Source organism: Kockiozyma suomiensis (assembly GCF_038497685.1).
Source record: "Kockiozyma suomiensis strain NRRL Y-17356 unplaced genomic scaffold V2V93scaffold_13, whole genome shotgun sequence".
Classification (NCBI taxonomy): Eukaryota; Fungi; Ascomycota; class Lipomycetes; order Lipomycetales; family Lipomycetaceae; genus Kockiozyma; species Kockiozyma suomiensis.
In genome coordinates this window covers 223,226-244,017 of record NW_027117676.1, presented here as the reverse complement: position 1 = coordinate 244,017, position 20,792 = coordinate 223,226, and the positions used below count along the sequence as shown (strand labels likewise).

General features: G+C 43.5%; 6 protein-coding genes across 6 annotated transcripts; 2 read left to right on the top strand and 4 right to left on the bottom strand.

The window, feature by feature from the left end:
* Positions 1-808: 808 nt before the first annotated feature.
* On the top strand, positions 809-9,940 carry V2V93DRAFT_327608 (golgi-body localization protein domain-containing protein; the record flags this gene model as incomplete). The annotated part of the gene is made up of 7 exons (XM_066907563.1): positions 809-6,395; positions 6,468-6,607; positions 6,665-7,399; positions 7,617-7,649; positions 8,267-9,538; positions 9,598-9,712; positions 9,765-9,940. 7 exons carry the CDS (start codon positions 809-811, stop codon positions 9,938-9,940), a joined length of 8,058 nt encoding a protein of 2,685 aa, XP_066764010.1.
* Positions 9,941-10,126: 186 nt separating this feature from the next.
* On the bottom strand, positions 10,127-10,740 carry V2V93DRAFT_327618 (glycosyl transferase; the record flags this gene model as incomplete). Its single annotated transcript, XM_066907565.1, has 2 exons — positions 10,127-10,392; positions 10,452-10,740. The coding sequence occupies 2 exons, from the start codon at positions 10,738-10,740 to the stop codon at positions 10,127-10,129; spliced, it is 555 nt and encodes a 184-aa protein (XP_066764009.1).
* A 122-nt stretch (positions 10,741-10,862) lies between these two features.
* Positions 10,863-14,333, bottom strand: V2V93DRAFT_374179 (uncharacterized protein). The gene is made up of 4 exons (XM_066911173.1): positions 13,929-14,333; positions 13,754-13,868; positions 11,441-13,700; positions 10,863-11,382 (listed from the first exon to the last, which is right to left on the bottom strand). The coding sequence occupies exons 1-4, from the start codon at positions 14,205-14,207 to the stop codon at positions 11,001-11,003; spliced, it is 3,036 nt and encodes a 1,011-aa protein (XP_066764008.1). The 5' UTR covers positions 14,208-14,333; the 3' UTR covers positions 10,863-11,000.
* A 135-nt stretch (positions 14,334-14,468) lies between these two features.
* V2V93DRAFT_338608 (P-loop containing nucleoside triphosphate hydrolase protein) lies at positions 14,469-16,368 on the top strand. The gene has a single exon (XM_066907765.1). It carries the CDS (start codon positions 14,516-14,518, stop codon positions 16,301-16,303), a length of 1,788 nt encoding a protein of 595 aa, XP_066764007.1. The 5' UTR covers positions 14,469-14,515; the 3' UTR covers positions 16,304-16,368.
* V2V93DRAFT_374175 (amidase signature enzyme) lies at positions 15,982-18,209 on the bottom strand. Its single transcript, XM_066911172.1, has 2 exons — positions 18,065-18,209; positions 15,982-17,993 (listed from the first exon to the last, which is right to left on the bottom strand). Exons 1-2 carry the CDS (start codon positions 18,091-18,093, stop codon positions 16,412-16,414), a joined length of 1,611 nt encoding a protein of 536 aa, XP_066764006.1. The 5' UTR covers positions 18,094-18,209; the 3' UTR covers positions 15,982-16,411.
* Positions 18,210-18,370: 161 nt separating this feature from the next.
* On the bottom strand, positions 18,371-20,764 carry V2V93DRAFT_374174 (pseudouridine synthase). Its single transcript, XM_066911171.1, has 2 exons — positions 18,658-20,764; positions 18,371-18,598 (listed from the first exon to the last, which is right to left on the bottom strand). The coding sequence occupies exons 1-2, from the start codon at positions 20,739-20,741 to the stop codon at positions 18,487-18,489; spliced, it is 2,196 nt and encodes a 731-aa protein (XP_066764005.1). The 5' UTR covers positions 20,742-20,764; the 3' UTR covers positions 18,371-18,486.
* Between the last annotated feature and the right edge of the window lie 28 nt (positions 20,765-20,792).

Below are 20,792 nucleotides of genomic sequence, written 5' to 3'. Positions count from 1 at the left end.
CAAGTATCGTCTAGTTGTATCTCTATATATAGAGAGAAAAATTTGAATCAAGATTCAAGCCAATTTAGTATCGCGACATGCAGTCAATATGCATATCAACCGTCAAGCTTTTGCCGAGCAATAATATATAATATGCAGATAATAAGCCGAATAAAATGCTTGCCACAGTGATAAATAGTCTACAGATGTAAAACAATTCAGCTGCAAGATAATTTAGTACGCATGAATTCAGCCCGACATCCAAAAAAATCTTCCACCGCTGTCACGTGCAGTATCTTTGCACATTCAGGTATGCGCCAAATTTATATAGAATAATGCAGCTTTACTCAATGTACCACTGCTGATATTTGGTTGAGAATTGTATTCAGAAATTCGGCAGATCTTGCTCGGACGTCTGTTTACGATTCCGGTGTTTGAAATCTCGGCTACCGGAGTTTCGCAGGTGCCATTTCTTGTTACGGAAAAAAAAGAACCCAGATATAAGTAGTGGATATCCCTTATTATTATCACCAAGATAGTAAAGGCAATCGCGGATCCATCCATCTCAGTCAGTACTGGCTCCGGCCGCCACGGCATTTGTTATTGTTTTCAATCATCCAAGTTCTTGACAAGAGATTATCTATACCTTTGCGCTGCAGAGACGGGTACAAAGTGTCTGTTTTGTCCTTTTGTGGCTTTTCGCTGTTTTTGTCAGCGGTTCATGGTATGTGCGCATTGTGTATTGTCCGTCGTATCACTTTCTTGAGTGCTGACATCCATCCTCAAATGTAGAACTCTTCGTCACAAGAAACACGTTCATCTGCTCAAAATGCGACTGCCTGAGGGATCCTCTCTGCTACTTGTTGAGCTGGGGGTATTAATATGCTTCGCTCATATCGTTGCATTTGTTCTCTTCGCCGTTATCCGTATTCTCACTGGAGTGTCTATCCACCGTCTGGGATTCTTCTCTTTGCGACACATATCCTTTACTCTGCCTTCCGGTATACTAGTCGAAATTGGCAAGGTAGAGCTCGACTTCCATCGTCCTTCTTTTTCGCGGCCGACGTGGATCACGCTCGCCGTGGCTGACGTCTCTCTATATAATGATCCGTTCGACGAATCATCTTTCAATGTTTCTACAGATCGATCTAATGCTTCCCCAGCACCTGGAATGCCTTCCTCAAAGACTCAACCCGAAACCCCTATGAGTCCAGATTGTCCGAAAACAAAAGCAACAAACCCCAAGCATTCGACATGGAAAGAAGCTATCAGACGCTTTTCAGACGCATGTCAGAAGTTCCACAGGGTACTCAAATATTTGAAATTGCTGGATTTTAGTATCAAGAACGTAACGCTTATCGCCGAAGATATTGGGAAATTGCATATACGTAGTCAGACATTCAGTCTAGATCAGATTAATCCCAAATCAAAGTTCTTCACTACGGTTCTAGGAGCTTGCGGTATGAGCAAAGATCTTGATACAACGAGCATCGTCACATGGAGATTTACCATCAAGGATATATTTTATGAGCCTGAGAACTCACCTGCTGAGGAGCTACTTGACATGTTCCAATTGGAAGTGTATGATGTATTTGACAAAACATCTAAGCTGACGAAAAATTTGTCTCTCAATATTCGTGTCGGAAATCTGACCCTTCCATTTGACTCATATTCGCGATTCTACGAGCGGCTTCGTCTGAGAAGAAAACGTCGACTTCGAGAGATGCCACCGTCGCAGACGGACTTGCTCTTGAAAACTCTAGCTGATGACGGACCACCAGATGATCTTATAAATAGCTTATATTTATTGTTGGATGCTGTTCGAGAGGTCAGAGTACATGTGGCAAAGGTAGGAATATATAAGTTTTCGCCAGAATGTGATTATTCGGTTGCTAGAGAGCACCCAATTTACTTCAGCTTGTCGACCAAGGACTTCACAATAGATCTGCGCCGATTAAGTCAGAACAGTCCTGGCCATCGCATGTTTTTCCCCCGTGAAGATGTTTCTCATCAAGCCATCATGACTGCAATCTCAATCAGTGTCGGCTTAGCAGATACGAAAACCGGTGTGCACGACGATTTGGTATATATTCCGATGATTACCATGAGTTCAACCACAAATGTTCTACGCAAGAGTCTGGATATTTATACAGGTGCAGAAACTGATCGCAACTCTAGTTTATTGAAAGGCAGTTTGTCGATCAATTCTCCTGCAGTTGACGTTCGAGCGAGGCATTTACCACTCTTCGTCTCGATTTTTACCAGTATTGCCCGATTCAGTAATTCTGAGGAAGATTCTCTGCCACCAAGACAGGATGGATCTAAGCGCCAGGCTGGAATACGACTTGTTGAGCTCTTGCCTCGGACAATCATCAAGCTCTCTATCGAAGAACCTGGAGCGCGTGTTAAAGTTGATGATGATGACACAACGGAGAAGAAATCTGAGGGCGGGATGCAAGATATAGAAGAGTCAAGGATATTGGCTTCATCCTGCTCAATCATAAATTGCGAGCTGGAGTCGTCGCACACTCCTTTGCCATATCCCCATTACGGCTTGACAGCATCATTTCGTATGACTGAATTTAGCACTTGGGTTCGCGGGCCAAATGGCCGTCATGAATTCGCAAAAGCCGAATCGTTTTCGTTAAGGATGGTTGCGCAAACTAGTCCAGTACTTGACGTTACAATTATTGGGTCACTGACTTCGATCGGTGTATTCTTGACTCGTCCCGAGAATGTGAACAGCTTGAAGGACCTGGTCTCACGTATCAAATTTGAAGTCTGGTCAATCGGTCCGGGTTATGTTTATAAGCCTGAGATTAAAGGGCCTACTTCTCAGCCCTCAAAGAAGAATTTTATGAGACTAATACCACCGTGGCTATCTCATGTACGGCTCGAAGGATCGGATGTTATGATGTGCGCTTCAAGCAAAGACCAACATCATGCAAATGAAATTGTCAAAGACGTTGCTAGAGGTCTAGCGGTGCAAGCCGAGTCATGGATTATTGATTACAAGCCTCATGTTACGCCCCACCATAACTCAGTGCATGGAAAGCGCCATCATCGGAGCAGTGCGCGTACTGAATCAACAGCCGGCCTTAGCGGATCTGACTTTCCGCATACTATTGAGGCATTAACGACAAAGACTCTTAACACCAAGGTCGACAGACGCAGGCTTGCGATTGGTTTCAAAGGAATTGAAATATTCACCATTGACGCGAATGACATTTTGGAGCAGACAATGCCGCTATTAATTGTGCCTGATATTGAAATTGCCATGTTGACTTATTGGAAAGACACGCAATTCATTGCTGAAATTAATGTCCTGCTTAAAAAAATGATTGCTAATTACTCTTTGTTTCATCACTATTCGCTGTTATTGGCAATTCAAGCTTTGACATTAATCACGAGTCATTTGGATACTAACAAAAAGCCGACTGAAGTTTCTACAGCGTCTCGTTCAACAGATGAGACAGTGTATTTTGACATTCGCTCGCAGCATATTCGTGTCAAAGCTCATCTTCCACTCTCTCCACCTATCATGTTCGAAGCAGTTGGGCTGGAATTCTCAAAGAAAGGTTCTAAGGCGCCGGCGGCAACAGCAAGTTTCTTCCGGATATTTGTCGAGTCTGCTAATGGCGGCGGAGCATGGGAGAGATTTCTTGTTCTTCGTCGTGTCCGAGCTGAAATGATTAACAAGCTTCCTCATGTGGATCTCGGCGTTCCTTCAATATCGGCCTCTGTCATCTCTTCTGCGGAGACGACTGACGACGATATTACCCTTGGAACTGATGCAATTTCACTCTCTATTCCTCATGGCTTGCTAGTATATGAACTTCTTGAAGGTATCGTCACTAGCTTTAAAGCAGTGAAACAAATGACGCACGAGTTCAAATATCACTCTAGCAAAGATATCCTTAAGCCGACAGCGAAGAAGCCTGTCAAGATGCCGAGAGTGCGGATACGCTCAAAAATCATTGAGATGAGAGTTGAAGATGATCCGTTTGAGTCGCGACTGGGTTTGATTTTTACGGTTGGAATGATCGAGATGAAATCCAGATTAGCTCGTGAAGCTGCATTTGAAGCAAAAGTGCAGACATTAAAGGCTGCGAAGGATAAGATTCGTGATTTGGGAGCTGGCGTGAGTGTTGCTAACGCAAACAGCCGTGGACCGAATGAGCCCGACATCGAACATGAAGGATTAAAGAGAAAGCATACATTCAAGACAATGAAAGGCATGAAACATCATAGGCATTCTCGTCTTAAGCGTGCTGTTCCGATTCGATATAGTCCTATGGAGGCTGAGATGCCGTCTGATACAGCCAAAATTTCTACTGAAGAAGCCTACAACAAACTGAGGGAGCTGCATTCTAATTCATGGATTCGACGAATTACGAGGGCCAGACAAATACGAGCGGCCTCAATCGAAGCTCGTCGTCGCAAAGGGCTTGGTCCAGACGAAGTGGATACTGATCTAACTAACGATGAGAAGATAATTAGTGTACCAGACGCACCGCCGTTATTTCAGATTTTGTTTAGCGATCCCAACATTATCCTTGATAAGCCTCGATTCCCTTTGCAAGATGTCCATAAGTTTCTGCACAAAATTGGAAAGGGTGTTCCTGAAACCACGGAGTATTCTTTGTTGGTTCCATTATTCTGGAATATCGACATGAGCGAATTTCGAATTTTGCTACGCGATTACCCGCTGCCTTTTTTCCATGTACCACCAATGAGTAGTTTGCAGTCGGCGAAGAGCCCTGCATGGTCTCTAAAAAGTGATATTGTCATTGCGGAGGAGATTTTTGACGAAGGCTCTTATCGATATATTCAATGCCCCATTGTACCGCGTATCGGCAAGTCTGAAGATGAATATCATTTGACAGTGACAAGAACAATTTCTGCAGTAAAAATGTATTCGACGATAGACATTAATATCGCGACATCAGAACCAACTCGGATAACCTGGGCACCATCACTTCAACCAGCCATTCAGCAAACGATGATGAGATTTGACACTATAACAAAACCACCAATTGATCCATCACCCAAAGTAGGGTTTTGGGATAAGATTCGGCTTATTTTCCATTCGAAGATACGACTTTCTTGGATTGATGGGGCAGTTCATCTTCTTTTGAAAGGTTCTCACGACCCATACAGTATCACGGGTGCTGGAGCAGGGTTTGCAATGTGTTGGGAGAATAATGTTACCCTTGACATTAATCCTAACGAGAAACAACAAGATTTTATGGTTGTTGATAGCGAGAATTTCTTGCTTGCTGTTCCGGACTTCAGTTACTACGTGCGACAACTGAATGCACCGCATGAGAGAGCAGGAGACTCTTTAAGCACATTTTCAGATTCACAGTCTTCTAATGCGAGATTCCATAAAATTATCATGAAGCTTTCAGGGAACTTGCGTTGGAAGGCAGGTTTACTCTTTGAGCGCGAAACCGAGGGCGGACAACGCACGTTCGAGTCGGTACCGCACTACACAGTACAGCTAAAGAGGCCAGACGCCGTCAGTTCTCCGGGATCGCACGATTCATATGCCGGATTTAGGAGTGATTATATTCATCTGGCATTAACTGTTGTATCGCCGAGAGACGAAGAATGGACTGCCTTCTCAACGAAGCAGCCGTCTACAAGTACAAACAGCATTCATTTGACGCCACAAACTTTTACACACTTTTTCAAATGGTGGGATCTTTTTGCTGGAGAAATGTCACTTCCTATTCGCAATGGAAATTTGTTCCCGCCTATCATGGTCTCAAAGAAATTTGGTAGACATTTGGCTACTATCAAGTATCAATTTGTTTTGCGATCGCTATCAATCAGTCATATGTATTTGTATAAGCGAGATGACGACATTAATAAGAAGGTTCTGAATTCTGTTGGGCTTAAGGGTCGCATTAATAGTTTCATGATGGACCTGCACCAGCGTCGCGAGTTCATCACTTATACAGATAAGGTCAGGAATGAGGTCCGTAGACGTCGAAAGATGAGGCTCAACGTTGGAGAGCTTGACTTTCAAAGTGCTGATATTCGAGGCGTCACAGTGTCCTTCAAAGAGCGCACGGCAGAAGAATTAGCCTCTCAGATTGGAGATCCATTCGGGGATTCAGAAATTAATTCTCCTCCAGAACCTACAGGCGGTGTGCCTCCGCTAGCGAAGTTGAAAGTGTCAGATAACGATTTGACATGGATAGATATTGACGATTATACGGAATTAGACTCGTTCGTTGGTTCAGAAAACTTGTCTTCTGTCAAAGTTCTGCCGCTTATTTTTACTCCGCGGTTCACTTATTATCGTCAGACAGAGCACAATCATTCGGCTGAAAATGACACGAGCCTGGATCCTGAGGTTGCTCCTTTTGGTGATGAGCCTTCTCATACATGTTTATTGGGTCAGACGGGTAAGTGGATTGATTGCTGTAGTTGAATCACGTACTGAATTTCTTCTAACGCTGGCTGTTTGTTGCATTTAGACACGGTGAAATTCCAGACAGATTTGATATCTGTCAGAGCGCGGGAGTTGGAGGAGCAGATAGAGATGAATAATGCGGAAGTTGAGAAGTATCGAAAATCTGCGAGACTTTCGACCGACGATCATATAGCTCGAGCACGGGTGAGTAATCTTCCTCTCATGGCGCAATATTGTACTAATAAATTATACCGCATACAGTTCTTGGCCGCAAGAAAAGATGCAGAACTTTTGGAGTTGAAGCGACATACACTTCATCAATTATGGTTTTCATTTCTAATGTCGACTGGTCATGTATCGGCAGAGGATATGACAAAGCACAAAAAATATCAAACTCAATTTAGCAAGACCGATGATGAGATATTCGGTGATGGTAAACTCGAATTTTCGTCCAAATTTCAGGCTTTAAGATCTCTCGAAGACGAATCAGTTTCTGATTTTAACAATCGGTTTATTTTTCATAATGTGCAAGTGAGGTGGTCAAATTCAGTTCGCAATATTTTCTTGCGATACATCCATCAAATCGGTCAGAGGAAAGGTCTTATTTACTATATGTCTAGACGAGCAGTCAAGTTCATTGATGATCTTGATAAGGAGAAAAAGAATCTCGAGGAAGAAAGTTTGTCTGCATCTAGAGACTCGAGTGATAGGACCAATCTAGAGCGAGTTGACAGTGCTCGTACTGATTTACATGATATGGAAGAGCGTGTATCGACACGGCTTGCGCCTCCAAAATCTAGAGAGGAAGTAGAGAAAATCCGTACGGATACAATGATTGATTATCTATTATCCGATGCAAAGCAGCACCTGGTCGTCGGAGATGAACACTCGAGATCCGGATCTGAAAACGGACACCATCATAGTCGCAGCCACGTCAAATCTCTACACCAGCCAAAGGACAAGTTGACAGCAGAAACTCACGATGCATATGCAGATGTCAAAGCCAACTTAGAACACACATTCGCCAAAGATGGAAGCGCAAATGAAGCATCACCTGATAGATCACCGAAGAAGGACGTGGGGAATGACTCTATTAGCGATAAGGCAGCATCTTTGCGTCCTGAATCTGATTCCGATTCTGATTCCGATAGCGAAGAGTATGAGAATGGTGATGAGAAGTTGATGGACGACGAAATGCTTCAGAATCTAGCAGCACAGTATGTTGCTAGGAGCAGTTATGCCATTCGTCTTCTTGGACCTCAGATCCAGTTACAAAGTGAGATAAATCCAGATTCAACTGTACTAGTCACTTCCCAGAATATTGAGCTCAAAATTATTTCAATCATGGATAAGTCAGAACTAGAAGATGATGTGAGCGGTCTCGTGCAATCCCGATATTCGGCTCATTTGGATAACGCACAGTTTTTCGTATTCCACAAAAATACATTATTGCGCCAGTCGCAATGGCTCTTTGCGAACAACTCATATGGTAGCACCAGGGTATATAATGGCATTCCTAGGATTCATGCACCAGCAGATCAGCAGGAGGCAGTAGAAGATATCGCTACCTCGTCTATTTGGCCACCTTGGGTACCTTTAGAAAGTATTTATGAGGGTTCAGCTCTTAAAACGTCGAGAATTGCCGAGAGAACATCTGCGTCTCTGCTCTACGATAAACACAACTCTTTGCGTTTGAAGTACGGTGATAAAGTTACAGAAAGAGTGTCTGTGAAAGGAGCCCCTTCAATGGCCAGGCAAGTTGATCAATTGGCGGTTGACTTTCCCAAGGTTGTGGCTTTTGTTGACTCCTTACAGTATTATGCGGTCTACATTATTGTTATGGACTTGCTTATTTACTCGGAGCCGCATTCTAAGAAGTCTAATGAGAGACTTGAGAAGATTTTACTGGCAACGGATTTCAGCGATTTATCAGGAGCAGCCGACATGGTGGAAAACTTGCAGCGGGAAATCAGACAATTAGAAGAAATTAGGCATCAATTCCAAATATATTCTCCGGAGTTAGATGAACAGAGTTGGGGAGATATGGCAAGTGTTACAAGTGAGCTAAGAGGTGCTCGGTTGGAGTTATTCTATATTATGAAAGCAATCACGGTCGCTCAACGTCGACGCGAAGAGAAGAATAAGTCGGAAACAACAGGAACTTTGCAATGGCTGATTACAGGACAACAAGTTATTGCTCATCTATTGCTTGAAGATCGAACGCCTTTTGTTGATGTTGCACTTGCCAAGGGATGCTTCAGACGACTTGAAAACTCGGATGGCTCAAATTTTAACACAATCGAGGTCGATATGCTACAAGGTATCAATCTGTTGAAAGGAGCTCTCTATCCTGAAATGCTATCGCCTTATTTTGAAGCAATGAACGATTCCGACAGGAAACGCAAAGCCTTGCGCGTTGATTGGTATATGCTGGAAGCTATAGGCGGAATTCCTGTTATGGATCATTTTGAGGTCGATTTGATTCCATTGAAGATTCAGTTGGAATATGACATTGGCCAGAAGCTGTTTCAGTACATTTTCCCCAGTCATATGGAGTCACCTCTTCAAGTTTACAGTGGATCGGAAGCGTTGCAACCTGACACCGCAAGTCAAGCACAGTCCGTCAAAGTTAACCGCCACGAGAAGTCGGCAAGTCCAGTCGTACCTACCGCGGCTGATTCGTCAGAATCTTCGGACTCTGATGGTATTGACGATACAGCATCGATACGCTCTCAAGGCCTATTTGGTAGCTCTAGAGATAGTGGATCACATGTTAATCTCAATCAATCGAGCGATACCGTTAGCATTCATTCGGCTCATTCGTTTGCTCTTCGGCGGAGAGGCTCCAGTTTGGCTGATCACGATGTCCACAAGTCACGACGATTGAGAATTCCTTCTACTGGCTCTTCTACCAGTCTCAATAAACCTCAAGCTGGAAGCGATACAGCTTCAGTGACGTCAATTGCCTCTGGAATTAATGATTCATCAAAAGTCTCAGCAACCTCGCGAGTGCAGACAGCTGAGCAGAGCTTGATTGATCATGATGACTTGTCTACAATGGTGACCCGAGCATCAAATTTTACGACATTTGTATATGTGACTATCCCATCAGTTGTTTTATGTATCAGCTACAAAGTAAGCATTGTAAAATGTCCATTCAGATCTGAGCTACGATGGCTAACAATACTATATAGGGAAAGGGATCTAGAAACATTGAAGATGTCCACGAATTTGTGTTCCGCTTGCCGACAATTGTTTACAGGAATAAGACTTGGTCTAATCTTGATCTTGCATTGCGCTTGAAAAAAGGTAATCTTGCTTTTAGATAGAAATTACTTCGGTTACTAACTATTCGCGACAGATATCATCAAAGCCCTTATTTCCCACACCGGTGCTCTGATTGAGAATAAATTCAAGCGTCGTCAAACGAGCTCTCGCAAGAATCATCCAAGCCCTTTGATTAGGCAAATCACAGACTACGCCGCGTTCACAAGTTTGGCGGATCTGAGTGAGGCGAGCATAAATAAAGACACATAAGAGGCAGATGAAGCATGTAAATCAGGACGAGACGACAGCTAAACTTGCAAGGAGGATTGTCTATCAAACAGCTCTAATGTTGTATATTGTAATATATGTCTTAGTGATTTTACTCATTCCCGTTCAATTGTATGATAAATGTAGCTGTAGACCAGAACAGATTTTGTTCTCTTATGCAGCCAAGTACTAAGTGTACAACGTCCCCGCTTCGTAATCAATCAAATCCGCTAAACGCTTTCTTTCAGGAAGAGGAGCAAAATTTTTTGAACTCAAGCTCTCTAGTGATTTCAGGATCTCTTTCTCATTTAGTTCCTTTACAGAAATTAAGCATCCTCTATTTTCGAGCGCTTTTGCAATTTCATCTTGATGGCCATGCATGAGAACTGAATTAGGGATCACAATCAATTGCGGTGCTGGAGTTGAGCGCAAAGTATCTAATATAGTGCCGGTTCCTAGTCATTGAAATAGATTAGCAACGATCAAATTAATTGGCACAAAAGCGAACACCAACCAGCGTGCGATATAACTATAGAACTAGCTGAGATCTCAGCGGCCATTTTGTCAGTCATGCCGAAACCCGAAATATCTACTTTTTTCAGCAATTTTGCATCGATGTTGGACAAGCAGCGCTTGAATTTTGTGCCTGATTCTGACGACGGTCCATATTGTACTCTGACACTAGTGATCTGCAAGTTTTGATGGAGGAAGAGTAAAATATCCTGAGAGGCCAATATAACTTCAAATAATTGATCAAACGGAAATGTTGCTCCGGTACATATGAGTAAAGTATGCCTGCTCATCTGATATAACAGTACTATGTAGTGGGACAGATATCTCTTAGTTGCCGCAGCCGGCGTCCCTTGAAGCTCGTTAACTCCCAACCCCAGGATGAGGGTTAGCACAACTAGGCATACTATGGTTTGCTGTAACATTTATTTATTTGATAATAGCAGCATGTGAAATAATATTATTACGTATTGACAAATAGTATATACAAAAACACAATACCAATTGACGATATTTAAGGAGCTGAATAATGATTTGACTATATTTCAACAATTTACGGCGACGCGGGTGCATATCTTGGAGTTTCAGGCTCATCTCCCCATGCTGCAGGTGTAACCGCAGGAAGTCCAGGCGATTTGGCATCGTAAGGGACGGGTGTAGCTGCATCATCCCATCCTCCAGGAGTAGGTGCAGAAATCACACCAGGAGTTGGGGCACTATTATATGGGGTGTACGCAACGGTGCCGGGATCGTGATAGGCCCCAGGAGTTCTGCCGTCATCCCAAGGAGTCGGAGCAGCAGAATCGGAGTTCCAAGCCGGAGTTTTGCTTCCAGAGTCTGCCCTAGGTGTTTGAGCACCAATATCCCATGCTGACCGACTAGGAGTGCGACTTCCGTCATTATTATACGCAGGCGTTCTAGCATTCGCATTCCAGCTTCAGTAGCAGTCATGTTAGTAGATACTCATGTAGCTGAATTCAAATGTATACATACGCGGGAGTTCTATTACCAGCACCATAAGAGGGAGTCTTAGCTCCAGAATTCCATGCTGGAGTGCGTGAAGAAGAGCTCCAGGCGGGAGTTCTTCCACCCTCTCCCCAAGCCGGAGTACGGCCACCACTTGCCCAGGCCGGCGTTTTGGAACCATCAGAAGATGCCCATGCCGGCGTCCTTCCTCCAGAACTAGCTGCCCATGCCGGAGTCCGTGCGGGTGTCGCTCCGCCTTGCTGCCAAGAGTTTCCACCCTGGTATTGAGGTAGCGTGGACACGTTGCCACTCAAAAACTTCTTTGGAGTAACCAATTCTTCATAGCTCAATGTCTTACCGCCCCTTTCTTTGTAGCCAAGTTTAGTTTTCTCAACAGAAATTAATTTACTCTTGGAGTGAAGTTCAACGCGCGCCATAGAATCAGTTGCATCCTTAACGATCCCAAGCAGACCTTTGTATGGTCCTTGCCTAACAATAACAGTTTGCCCGATTGCCCTGTCGCGTCCCCCTTGACGAGGAATATTTTTGGGTGGGGCCATACCGCGAGCTCCAACTTGTAAGTTAGGATTCATCTTTGATAGATCTGGACCATTGGAATCAGTAATTCTGCCGCCCTTTGCAGCTACAGCTACCACATTTCGTGTATGTACAAGAGAAACTCCAGAATTTTCACTTTGTGTACGATTATGGAGAAAAGCAAAAGTGCGGTAGATGTGTAGAATTACACCTTGGCTTCCGTTTCCGTCAACTTCCTTAACAGTATCTCCCACACGTATTTCGGACCCATTGTGGTCAGTAGCAAACGAGAATTTGTTTTCGACCTTCATACTAATAGCTGATGGAAGGATAGTTTGAGAAACACCATTTATGTTTAACACTCTAAACGCATCGCGCTCAATTTTGACAATGCAGGCAACGTTATTTGCACTGAGTTGCACGAGGTCGTGAATTTGATATTTCCCTAAAACGTTTCTGCCGCCGATATCAGATGCTTCTTTGAGATCTCTGGAGAAAACTGTAAATTCTTGCATGGACAAATCACTGAGAATAGTTACCACATCATCTTTCGCTCTCACCACCATACCAGTTTCGTCTTTGAATTTCCCACCAATAACTCGAACGTGATCACCTTGGTTGAATTTTTTGCGTAAACTTTTCGCGGGAATTTCGATGACTTGGCCTCGTAGCTCGTTACTCTCAGCACGAACCGATACAATATCGCGATCAAATGAAACTACGCGACCGTGAACCCCAGTCTGCTCTCCTTCATGAACTTCAACATGATCACCAGCCTGAAATGTGCCACTTGTAGATGTCTGTTTCAAACTTTGTGCAAGAGCTTGGAGATCAACACCTTCGTCATCTTGAGTGGACGAAAATCTGGTTACTTCTTCAAGCTTTGGTTCCACATTCTCCGTGATCACCATGCTCAATCTGAAATCTTTTATTAAGTAACCATTAACGTATTCCTCACCTTGGAAGATGTAATGGTTATCTTTCGCTTGTCGCTGTTGATAATTTTTTGGATCAGCCATGCGTGCCTCCATCGGGGCAAATAGTCTCGGAGCCGGGCGCGAGGAAGAGTTAGGTCTTTTTCTTTTTCCATCAAGTCCAGTCTGACTCATGATATCCTGAGTTCTGCCATAATCCAAACGGGGTACCAATTTGAGCTGAACTTCGAGACCATTCTCGCTTAGGTCAACGACCACAGCCAAGTCACCTTGATATTTTCCGCGCTTTATACGAACATATGATCCTGGGACTAACTCGACGTCGGCTCCCTTGTTTACTCGAAGAAGATCTGTGTATTCAGTGACGGGAATAAGGATCATCTGTCTCGCGTAAACGTTTGGAATGCCTTTAAGAGCGTATTCAACGTCCGGAAGGGTTCGCGCTTCAACGTAAACGTATCCTGAAAAATTATCTCGCTGAAAAGCGGACAGAATTTCAACTGGAGCCTTGGTGTACTGCAAACTAGCCTTTTTCCGCCAAATAGTTCTCACAATCTGCTTTTCTTTCCCAGTCTTGCAGCGTACACCCCAGATATTTGGGTCCTCAACTGATGGAACCAAAAGTCGCTGAGGAATGATACTCATGTCTCCACGATATTTGGAAGCAGCCGAGCGACCATATTTCTCGCGATATTCTGATGCAAGGCGTTCGGCGTCTTCTTCAGCAATAGCTGCTCGTTGGCGATCCACCTCACGATGGAGACGATCATCGGTCCTATCGAACTCATTTTCCTGCGCATCCTGGATAAATCCATCTTTGAATAATGAGTTAGCATTCACCGTAAAATACATCAAGAAAATGATTTACCTTCTCTGCCAAGTTCATCTTCATCTTCCTCCAATTCCTCCTCGTCTTCGTCTACTTCGGCTTCAACATCGAGAAACTGATTACGACGCTCTTTACGAGGCCGCTTTCTCCGTCTCTGTGCACATATAGTCAGTAAAAGAGATTGTTAAAATGACAGTGGAAAGAGTAAACATACACTGCCATTCTCTTCGTCATCATCTTCTTCATCTTCGTCATCGTCTTCATCATCGACATCGTCGTCTTCTTCATCGTCGTCTTCGTCACCTTCATCATCGTTCGCAATATCATCGTTGTTGATCATCTCATCTGGCTGACGAAAGATTTCTTCTGTTTCAAGATCGTTGGCGCTCTGTGCGGCAGGCGACCTGCCACCAAGACGTCGCTGTTGTGGCTCAGACTCCTCGATGGCGTCCTCAGGATCGGAGTCATCAAACATATTTTCAAGACCCGACATTACGCTAGACTCAAAAAATGATTACTCAAGACAGATGATTAAAATTCAATGAGAACGTAGCAAGTTACAATTCGATTGAGTCTTGAGAAATGTCTATATGGCCAGCGTATTGTATGGTTCTTTATGTTCACTAGCAAAATGTCTGGTCAACGTATACGCCCTTACCCAATTATTAAACTTCATGGGTTTTGCATAAACCCTAACCCGCTAGTATTTTGCTGGGACTAGTTTATGAAGTTTTTTATTTCGACTGCTCGTCAAATCGTAACCACGTTTGTGCTTTTTCAGTAGAGCGAATTTTTAATATAATGGCTTATATGTATCAAATAAAATGCATTGTACCTAAAGTATCTTCTCGGATCCAAACTCGCCAGCTCTCAGCTGCGTTTTCTCTACGAGGAGGGTCGGCGCTTAGCCATACTCCGCTTGCGACCCGTTCGTATTCAGCCGATACCGTACTGCTTGAGCAGGAAGAGGTGAACTCATTCTCTGACTTGCGCGATCTAAATTCTTTAATTGCTAGTGGCGTCGTTAGCGGAATGGGATACACGAACATGACTGAAGTTCAGAAAAAAGTAATTCCATTTCTACTGTCGCCTGAGACCCGGGGCAGCAACTCACTGGTTCAAGCGAAAACAGGAACCGGGAAGACGCTAGCATTTATGATTCCTATTGTCCAAGAAGTATACGAGTCAATATTAAGGTCTAAGCATAATCACCGCCCTAGTCCGATTGCTGTCATAATAGCTCCTACTCGTGAACTAGCATATCAAATCCGAGACGAATCTGTAGCGATTAGCAGCTATATTCGAGAATCGAGCCCTGAGCATGCGCCGATAGTTCGAGCAGTTGTAGGCGGTGTCAACAAGCGAACTGAGTTTAGCAACGTGTTTGGAAAAAGCGGTTGCCACATATTAGTGGCAACTCCAGGGAGACTGCTGGATTACTTACGTAGCGATCCCTCACTATTCAAGTACACGAGAATCAAAGTTTATGACGAGGCAGACAGACTGTTGGATCAAGGATTTGCTCGCGACATTGCTTCGATCGATAAGGCTCTCAAAGCCGTGACCAATGTCGAACAAGTCCTGATGTTTTCTGCAACCGTGAGGCCGGATGTGGCTGCTATTGCCCAGAGAGAACTTGGAAAAGAGTACTTGTTTGTCAAAACCAGCAAAGACGACGAGTCACCAACGCACCTAAAAATTCCCCAGACAATTATTTCTGTTGATAAAATAGGTGATCACATTGAACCTTTGATCTCTCTTTTGAAATATCATTCGCAGCGCATCGAAGATGGTGAGCCATTCAAAGCGATCGTTTTCATGCGCACAGGAAAAGAGGTAGCTCATTATTATAACGTGCTTTCAGATGTCATCAAAGAATCTTTTTTCAAGATCCAGGTGTCGCAAATTTCCGCGCGCATGACTCAAAATAAGCGTTTGAAGGCACTTGAAGAATTTAAGAAATCAAAGAATGGCTTGTTAATTGCTTCTGATGTTGTGGCACGCGGAGTTGACGTCAAGGATGTTACTGATGTTTTCCAAGTGGGTGCAGCAATGAATGTAGAGCAGTATATCCATCGTGTTGGACGAACTGGTCGTGCCGGAAAGTCTGGCTCAGCTACCGTGATCCTATCATCCCGAGAAGATTATTTTCTGCGACAGCTTCGACAGGAAAATATTTCGTTTGTTCAGGAGCTGGAATATGTATCTGATCCGGTGCTTTACGACAAAATTCGCGGGATCGCGCAAGCCACTATGGAAAGATCAAACCGCAACTATATCAAAAATGTTGACGCAATGATGGAACGCAGCAAGAAGCGGTCCGGTAAACCTCCAGTGATTGAACAACCCAATATGGATGTCTCGAGCACCTTGCTTGCTATGTTGGGTTACTATATTGGCACTCTGAAAAGCAAAGGAGGGCCAGCTTATTACGCTGATCTTTTTCGTGAGCTATTCGAGAGCGCGGGCCCATTACTAGGCCATCCGACTGGCGCACCGTTGACGCTGTCAGCAAGGCAGATATCAATACTTCGCAAAATCGCGAAACTTTCCGCGCATGACATAAAATCATTCGCTATTGTTAAATAGTTGTATTAATCGCCATAAACTGTATATAAATGCTTCACTACTTTCACTAAAAATTTTATTCAAACATTTATGTATAACTTTTGGATAAAACGAATAATTGCAGGTCAATCAAAATAACTTCCAATCGAAGCTCTGTTCCCATGCAAAAGCAGCTTTTAGAACACTGAGCTCATCGAACGACTTCGCAATTAGCTGCATTCCCACTGGCAATTTCAGGCTTTCATCCTCTTTCGGTGACATCATGGTAATTGGCAAGCTCATAGCCGGATGACCTGAAATATTGAACGGAGCAGTGTTGATTGTAGTCCCAATAGCTTTCGACATCTTAGTCATGATATCATCTTCCAAAGTAGATGTATAATTTGCCGGTGTAGGAGCGCAGGGAGTAATCAGAATATCGTATTCTTCAAACACTGAGTTATAAGAATCTTTCAGCTTTCGCGCCAGATTGAGTGCTTTAGACGTCAAACCTGGATACGAATCTCTAATATATTGTCCTCCTAATAAGCTATTCGTCGCCGCAGGATTTTCCAGAGCCAATTTATCAAACATTTCTTGGTTCCAGTGAGTCAATGCAGCAGGAATCTCTGGATCGTGAACTCCAAAATTTATTGGATTTTGACCTCGAAGACCATGCTCCGAAAAGCCTTGACGAGTCGCGACAGTCCAAATTGCCGGAGCTTTCGCATGCATCGGAATTGAAACTTCTCTAACGGTAATTCCTACATTCAGCGACTCGAATGCTTTAGCTGCTTCTTTGACTTTTTCAATGACTCGAAGATCAAGGCCAGGCATATCAAAAGCCTCTAGAATAAGTCCGATTCTGAAATTCTTGGCAGCGTCTGCAGGCGCTTTTTTGAATTCTGTCAGCTCATCAAAGTATTTAGGAAGCTGTGCGGGTAGGCCTATCTGACGATAGTCATACCCGTCGGGACCAGCAATAGCTTGTAGAAACAAAGCATTATCAAGTACCGTCTTTGTTATCGGCCCCGTATGATCTACAGTAGAGGCTAAGGAAGCAATTCCAGTGTAGGGAACCAGACCGTAGGTAGGTTTGAGTCCAACCAAACCACAATAGGAAGCAGGAACACGAATTGATCCACCCTGATCTCCGCCAACAGCCATATCAACAATCCCGGCGGCAACAAGTGCAGCGCATCCACTAGAAGAACCACCTGCATTGTAGCCCTCCGCAAATGGATTCTGAACAAACCCGTACGCGTTAGTGAAAGAGGTTGGACTCATCGAGAAATTCTCACATGCACCTTTTCCTATAATTGATGCTCCGGCTTCTAGGACTCTTGTAACTACTGTAGCATCATAGCGAGGAACAAAGCTTCCAGCCTCTATGACATCGGTACCAAGTAAAGAAGGAACAGTAGCAATATTCACATTATCCTTGATTGCCATTGTCTTTCCCGAAAGTAAGCCTCTACCATCTTCTTCAGAAGTCGACTTGATCGTGACTTTGTGCGCCCAAGCGTTGTATTCATTAGGCGTTGGAACATGAATATCATGCCGGGGAAATCTGTCGAAGTCGACTGGAGGTAAATAATCATCCTCGTCTTCTATCACTTTAGCTGCTTCTTCTAATCCTGAGAGCAGAATCCGATAGGCATCGATATCTTTAGGAGGAACAGTAATACCAAACGAGCTTGAGATTTTTTTCAATTTGTCTTCAGTGAATGAACTGAAAAGTGGTTGTCAGCGCAGTCTTTTATAGTTGTGCGATTAGTGATTGCAGTCAAAAACCATACTTACATGACTTCTGGCATGCGTACAACAGACATTTTTTTTAAATTCGGATGATATTTTTGGTTCTGTAGTCGTTTATTTCTTTAATTTTGAGATCCTCGGATTGCGATTAAATGTTTGGAGTAGTAATTGTTTTGAGAAAAGTGCTAGAGATCTAACTGGTGTACAAAGCCGCACACACAGATAAGCTATGCTCAAAGCTTAATTGAACTATGCATCGTTGCAAATACCAGACAATGAGCAAGACAATATACCTAAAGATGACGCTAATACTATTAGTTGCTTCTACGACTGCTTGGAGACACTACTAAGGGCAGCATGAAAACAATTGAAATATTAAAACTTGAGAGGATGGATATATACAGCAGCAATGGCTTAACATATGTACATTCTTGGTAAAACGCAACCAGGCCTTATAAGTACGACCATTACTCAACTGACAAAGTATTTTGTGGGACCGCTTGCGTACCATCTCGATTACCAAATAAGCGCAAATCTAACATATCACCTCTTCGTGAGGTTTCCAGCTTCATAGCTTCTCTATAGAAATATATCAGTCATTTGATATTTAATCATGCTCGAAGAGCATATATACACACCTTAAAGCCATGGTAGCGTATTGAGCTGTTCCTAGTTTCATTGTAACGACAACTCCAACTCTTGGTCCAGTAGGTATACTAGCTTGTTCTTTTACGTGAGAACAATTGATCCCTTTCGCTTTGTTCTCAAGCACTTCAAGATCTGTATTCACAAGCTGTTCAAAAGGACTATCATAGTGACGCAAATTCCATTCTAACGAAATTGGTTTGGCCATTATATGTCGGTATGCGCCAGAAAGGGAGAATTCTTTAACATTGCGATGCATAGAATGAGGACTCAGGTTATGGGGAGACATTACATCTTCATATAATTCCGTAAGAGGTTCAGGGTAAATAACATCAAAACCAGGCGACGGCATTACCACATCATAGATTGTATAGTTTCCTGACTCCACCTCCACCTTTGTCAGTGCTCGCACCTCAGGGTGCCTTGTCTCCAAGACATCTTCCTCAAAATCATCGGTAACGTCTATTACCGTGCTTTGGAATTTATCTTGATGATCTTCAGCGACGACTAGATCTCCTTCCAACACTTTGATGCCAAAGTTTCTGATTCGCGCAGATACTACACTGTTCCAGACAAAACTCTGATAAGCGTGGACAAACATCAGACGCAAGTTTCGCGGAATTTGCATTAGAGCTCCAAGCATATCTGTAGGATTTCGCTGTAAGCCGCGCAATACAGCGCACTCAGCGCTGCACTGACTCGGCATCAATTTGATCACTGCATCGATATCGTTAGGGTCACGTTCATACTGTTCTCTAGCCAATTTAGACTCCTCAAGGGCCAGAGGCTGAGGGTACAAGATTAATCGAACTGCCTGCGCATATTCACCCTTTAAAATTTGAAGTCCAATTTCGTGAGTAGATACCGAAAATGTACCGAATCTCTGCATTCCAAAGTAATTTATAAATCCTTGCTCTCTAAGGGAAGTCAGGGAACTTCCCACGACCTCCTCAATGCTCAATAGACTATTTTGGGAGTCTTTCTCTGGCAGGCCGGTATCTCTTATTGTTATCACAAACATGTTCCCGAACAATTCGCCAAGTTTCAGCATCCTATTCGTATATTTAAAATCACTTAACAGTATGTCTTTCAAAGCCTTGTTCAAATTGACTAATCGATCAACCCCCACCTGACGAATGCTTGCACGTTGCACGGTAACTCCTCTTCGATCTTTCGTCCCAGCAACAGTTATAGATTTCGAGTCTTTTCTCAGATACTTGCAGAGCAGTCTGCAAACATCCATTGACTCTTTATTGACTTTGTATATATTGAATTCTACAAACTGACTGTGCTCTCCAGCTTGACGAGCGACATATGGATCGATAACAATGTCTGACTTTCCACGGCCAGAGTTACCTTTGCTGCGAGAATTATTTCCTCCAGCTCTGCGCAAAGAAAACCTACTCTCATTCGTAGTTTGAGAGTCAATTGCACCACCGTATGCCAAGCGGATCAGCTGGTGAATTCGCCCACGTTCAGTTTTGTTTTCGAACTTGCGTGAAGTAACATGAACCGTCTTGAAATCCTTAATGTTCGCTATTATCTTCGAGGCGGCTTGTGTGCAGTCTTCACCTAGTATCTCGCGAAGCTCCTTTTCCGCCTCAGGGTCTGCAACAATTAATTTTCCTTCGGAAGGCTGCTTAGAAGGATCCTCCCTGTTCGTATTCGCTGGTTTCTTTTCTTTGACCGTATCCACTTGTACCGGAACATGCTCGACGTGTAGTACTTTGCCGTTGGAAGAAATTTCGTTCACCAAAAAATCAGTATAGCGCTGCTTCAATGATCCTTGAAAACCAGTATGGTGCCCCAAGTATTCCGTTATTCCAACATCCTTCTCCATGATACCTTTATCTCTAGAGCTGTATAGAAACGCATTTTCTGACGCGGTTGCCGAGTCTTTCAACTTTTTAGCGGGAGGCTCCGCTAGCCTTTCAGCTGAAGAGCTCGGTTCTTCACGTTTACTCATAACCGATACCGATTGCAAACCCAGTAATGTGGATAAAACAAGTCTTATATTTGCAACTAGGGAGACTTGTGTTTTCTGCGAAATTGCTCTAGCAGGAAGACTGTGGAACATCCATTTACTGAGACTTAACGGGCTATCTACACTGTGGAGAAGAAAAAAAAC

Excerpts from the sequence above, each read along its gene's own strand:
- V2V93DRAFT_338608 (XM_066907765.1), top strand. The coding sequence starts at position 14,516 with ATGGCTTATATGTATCAAATAAAATGCATTGTACCTAAAGTATCTTCT.
- V2V93DRAFT_374174 (XM_066911171.1), bottom strand. The coding sequence starts at position 20,741 with ATGTTCCACAGTCTTCCTGCTAGAGCAATTTCGCAGAAAACACAAGTC. Across the intron at positions 18,599-18,657 it reads TACGCTACCATGGCTTTAAG|AGAAGCTATGAAGCTGGAAA; the intron begins GTGTGTATATAT and ends ATATTTCTATAG.
- V2V93DRAFT_374175 (XM_066911172.1), bottom strand. The coding sequence starts at position 18,093 with ATGTCTGTTGTACGCATGCCAGAAGTCAT. Across the intron at positions 17,994-18,064 it reads GTACGCATGCCAGAAGTCAT|TTCATTCACTGAAGACAAAT; the intron begins GTAAGTATGGTT and ends ACCACTTTTCAG.
- V2V93DRAFT_374179 (XM_066911173.1), bottom strand. The coding sequence starts at position 14,207 with ATGTCGGGTCTTGAAAATATGTTTGATGACTCCGATCCTGAGGACGCC. Across the intron at positions 13,869-13,928 it reads ATGACGAAGAGAATGGCAGT|AGACGGAGAAAGCGGCCTCG; the intron begins GTATGTTTACTC and ends ATATGTGCACAG. Across the intron at positions 13,701-13,753 it reads AGATGAACTTGGCAGAGAAG|ATGGATTTATCCAGGATGCG; the intron begins GTAAATCATTTT and ends CATTATTCAAAG.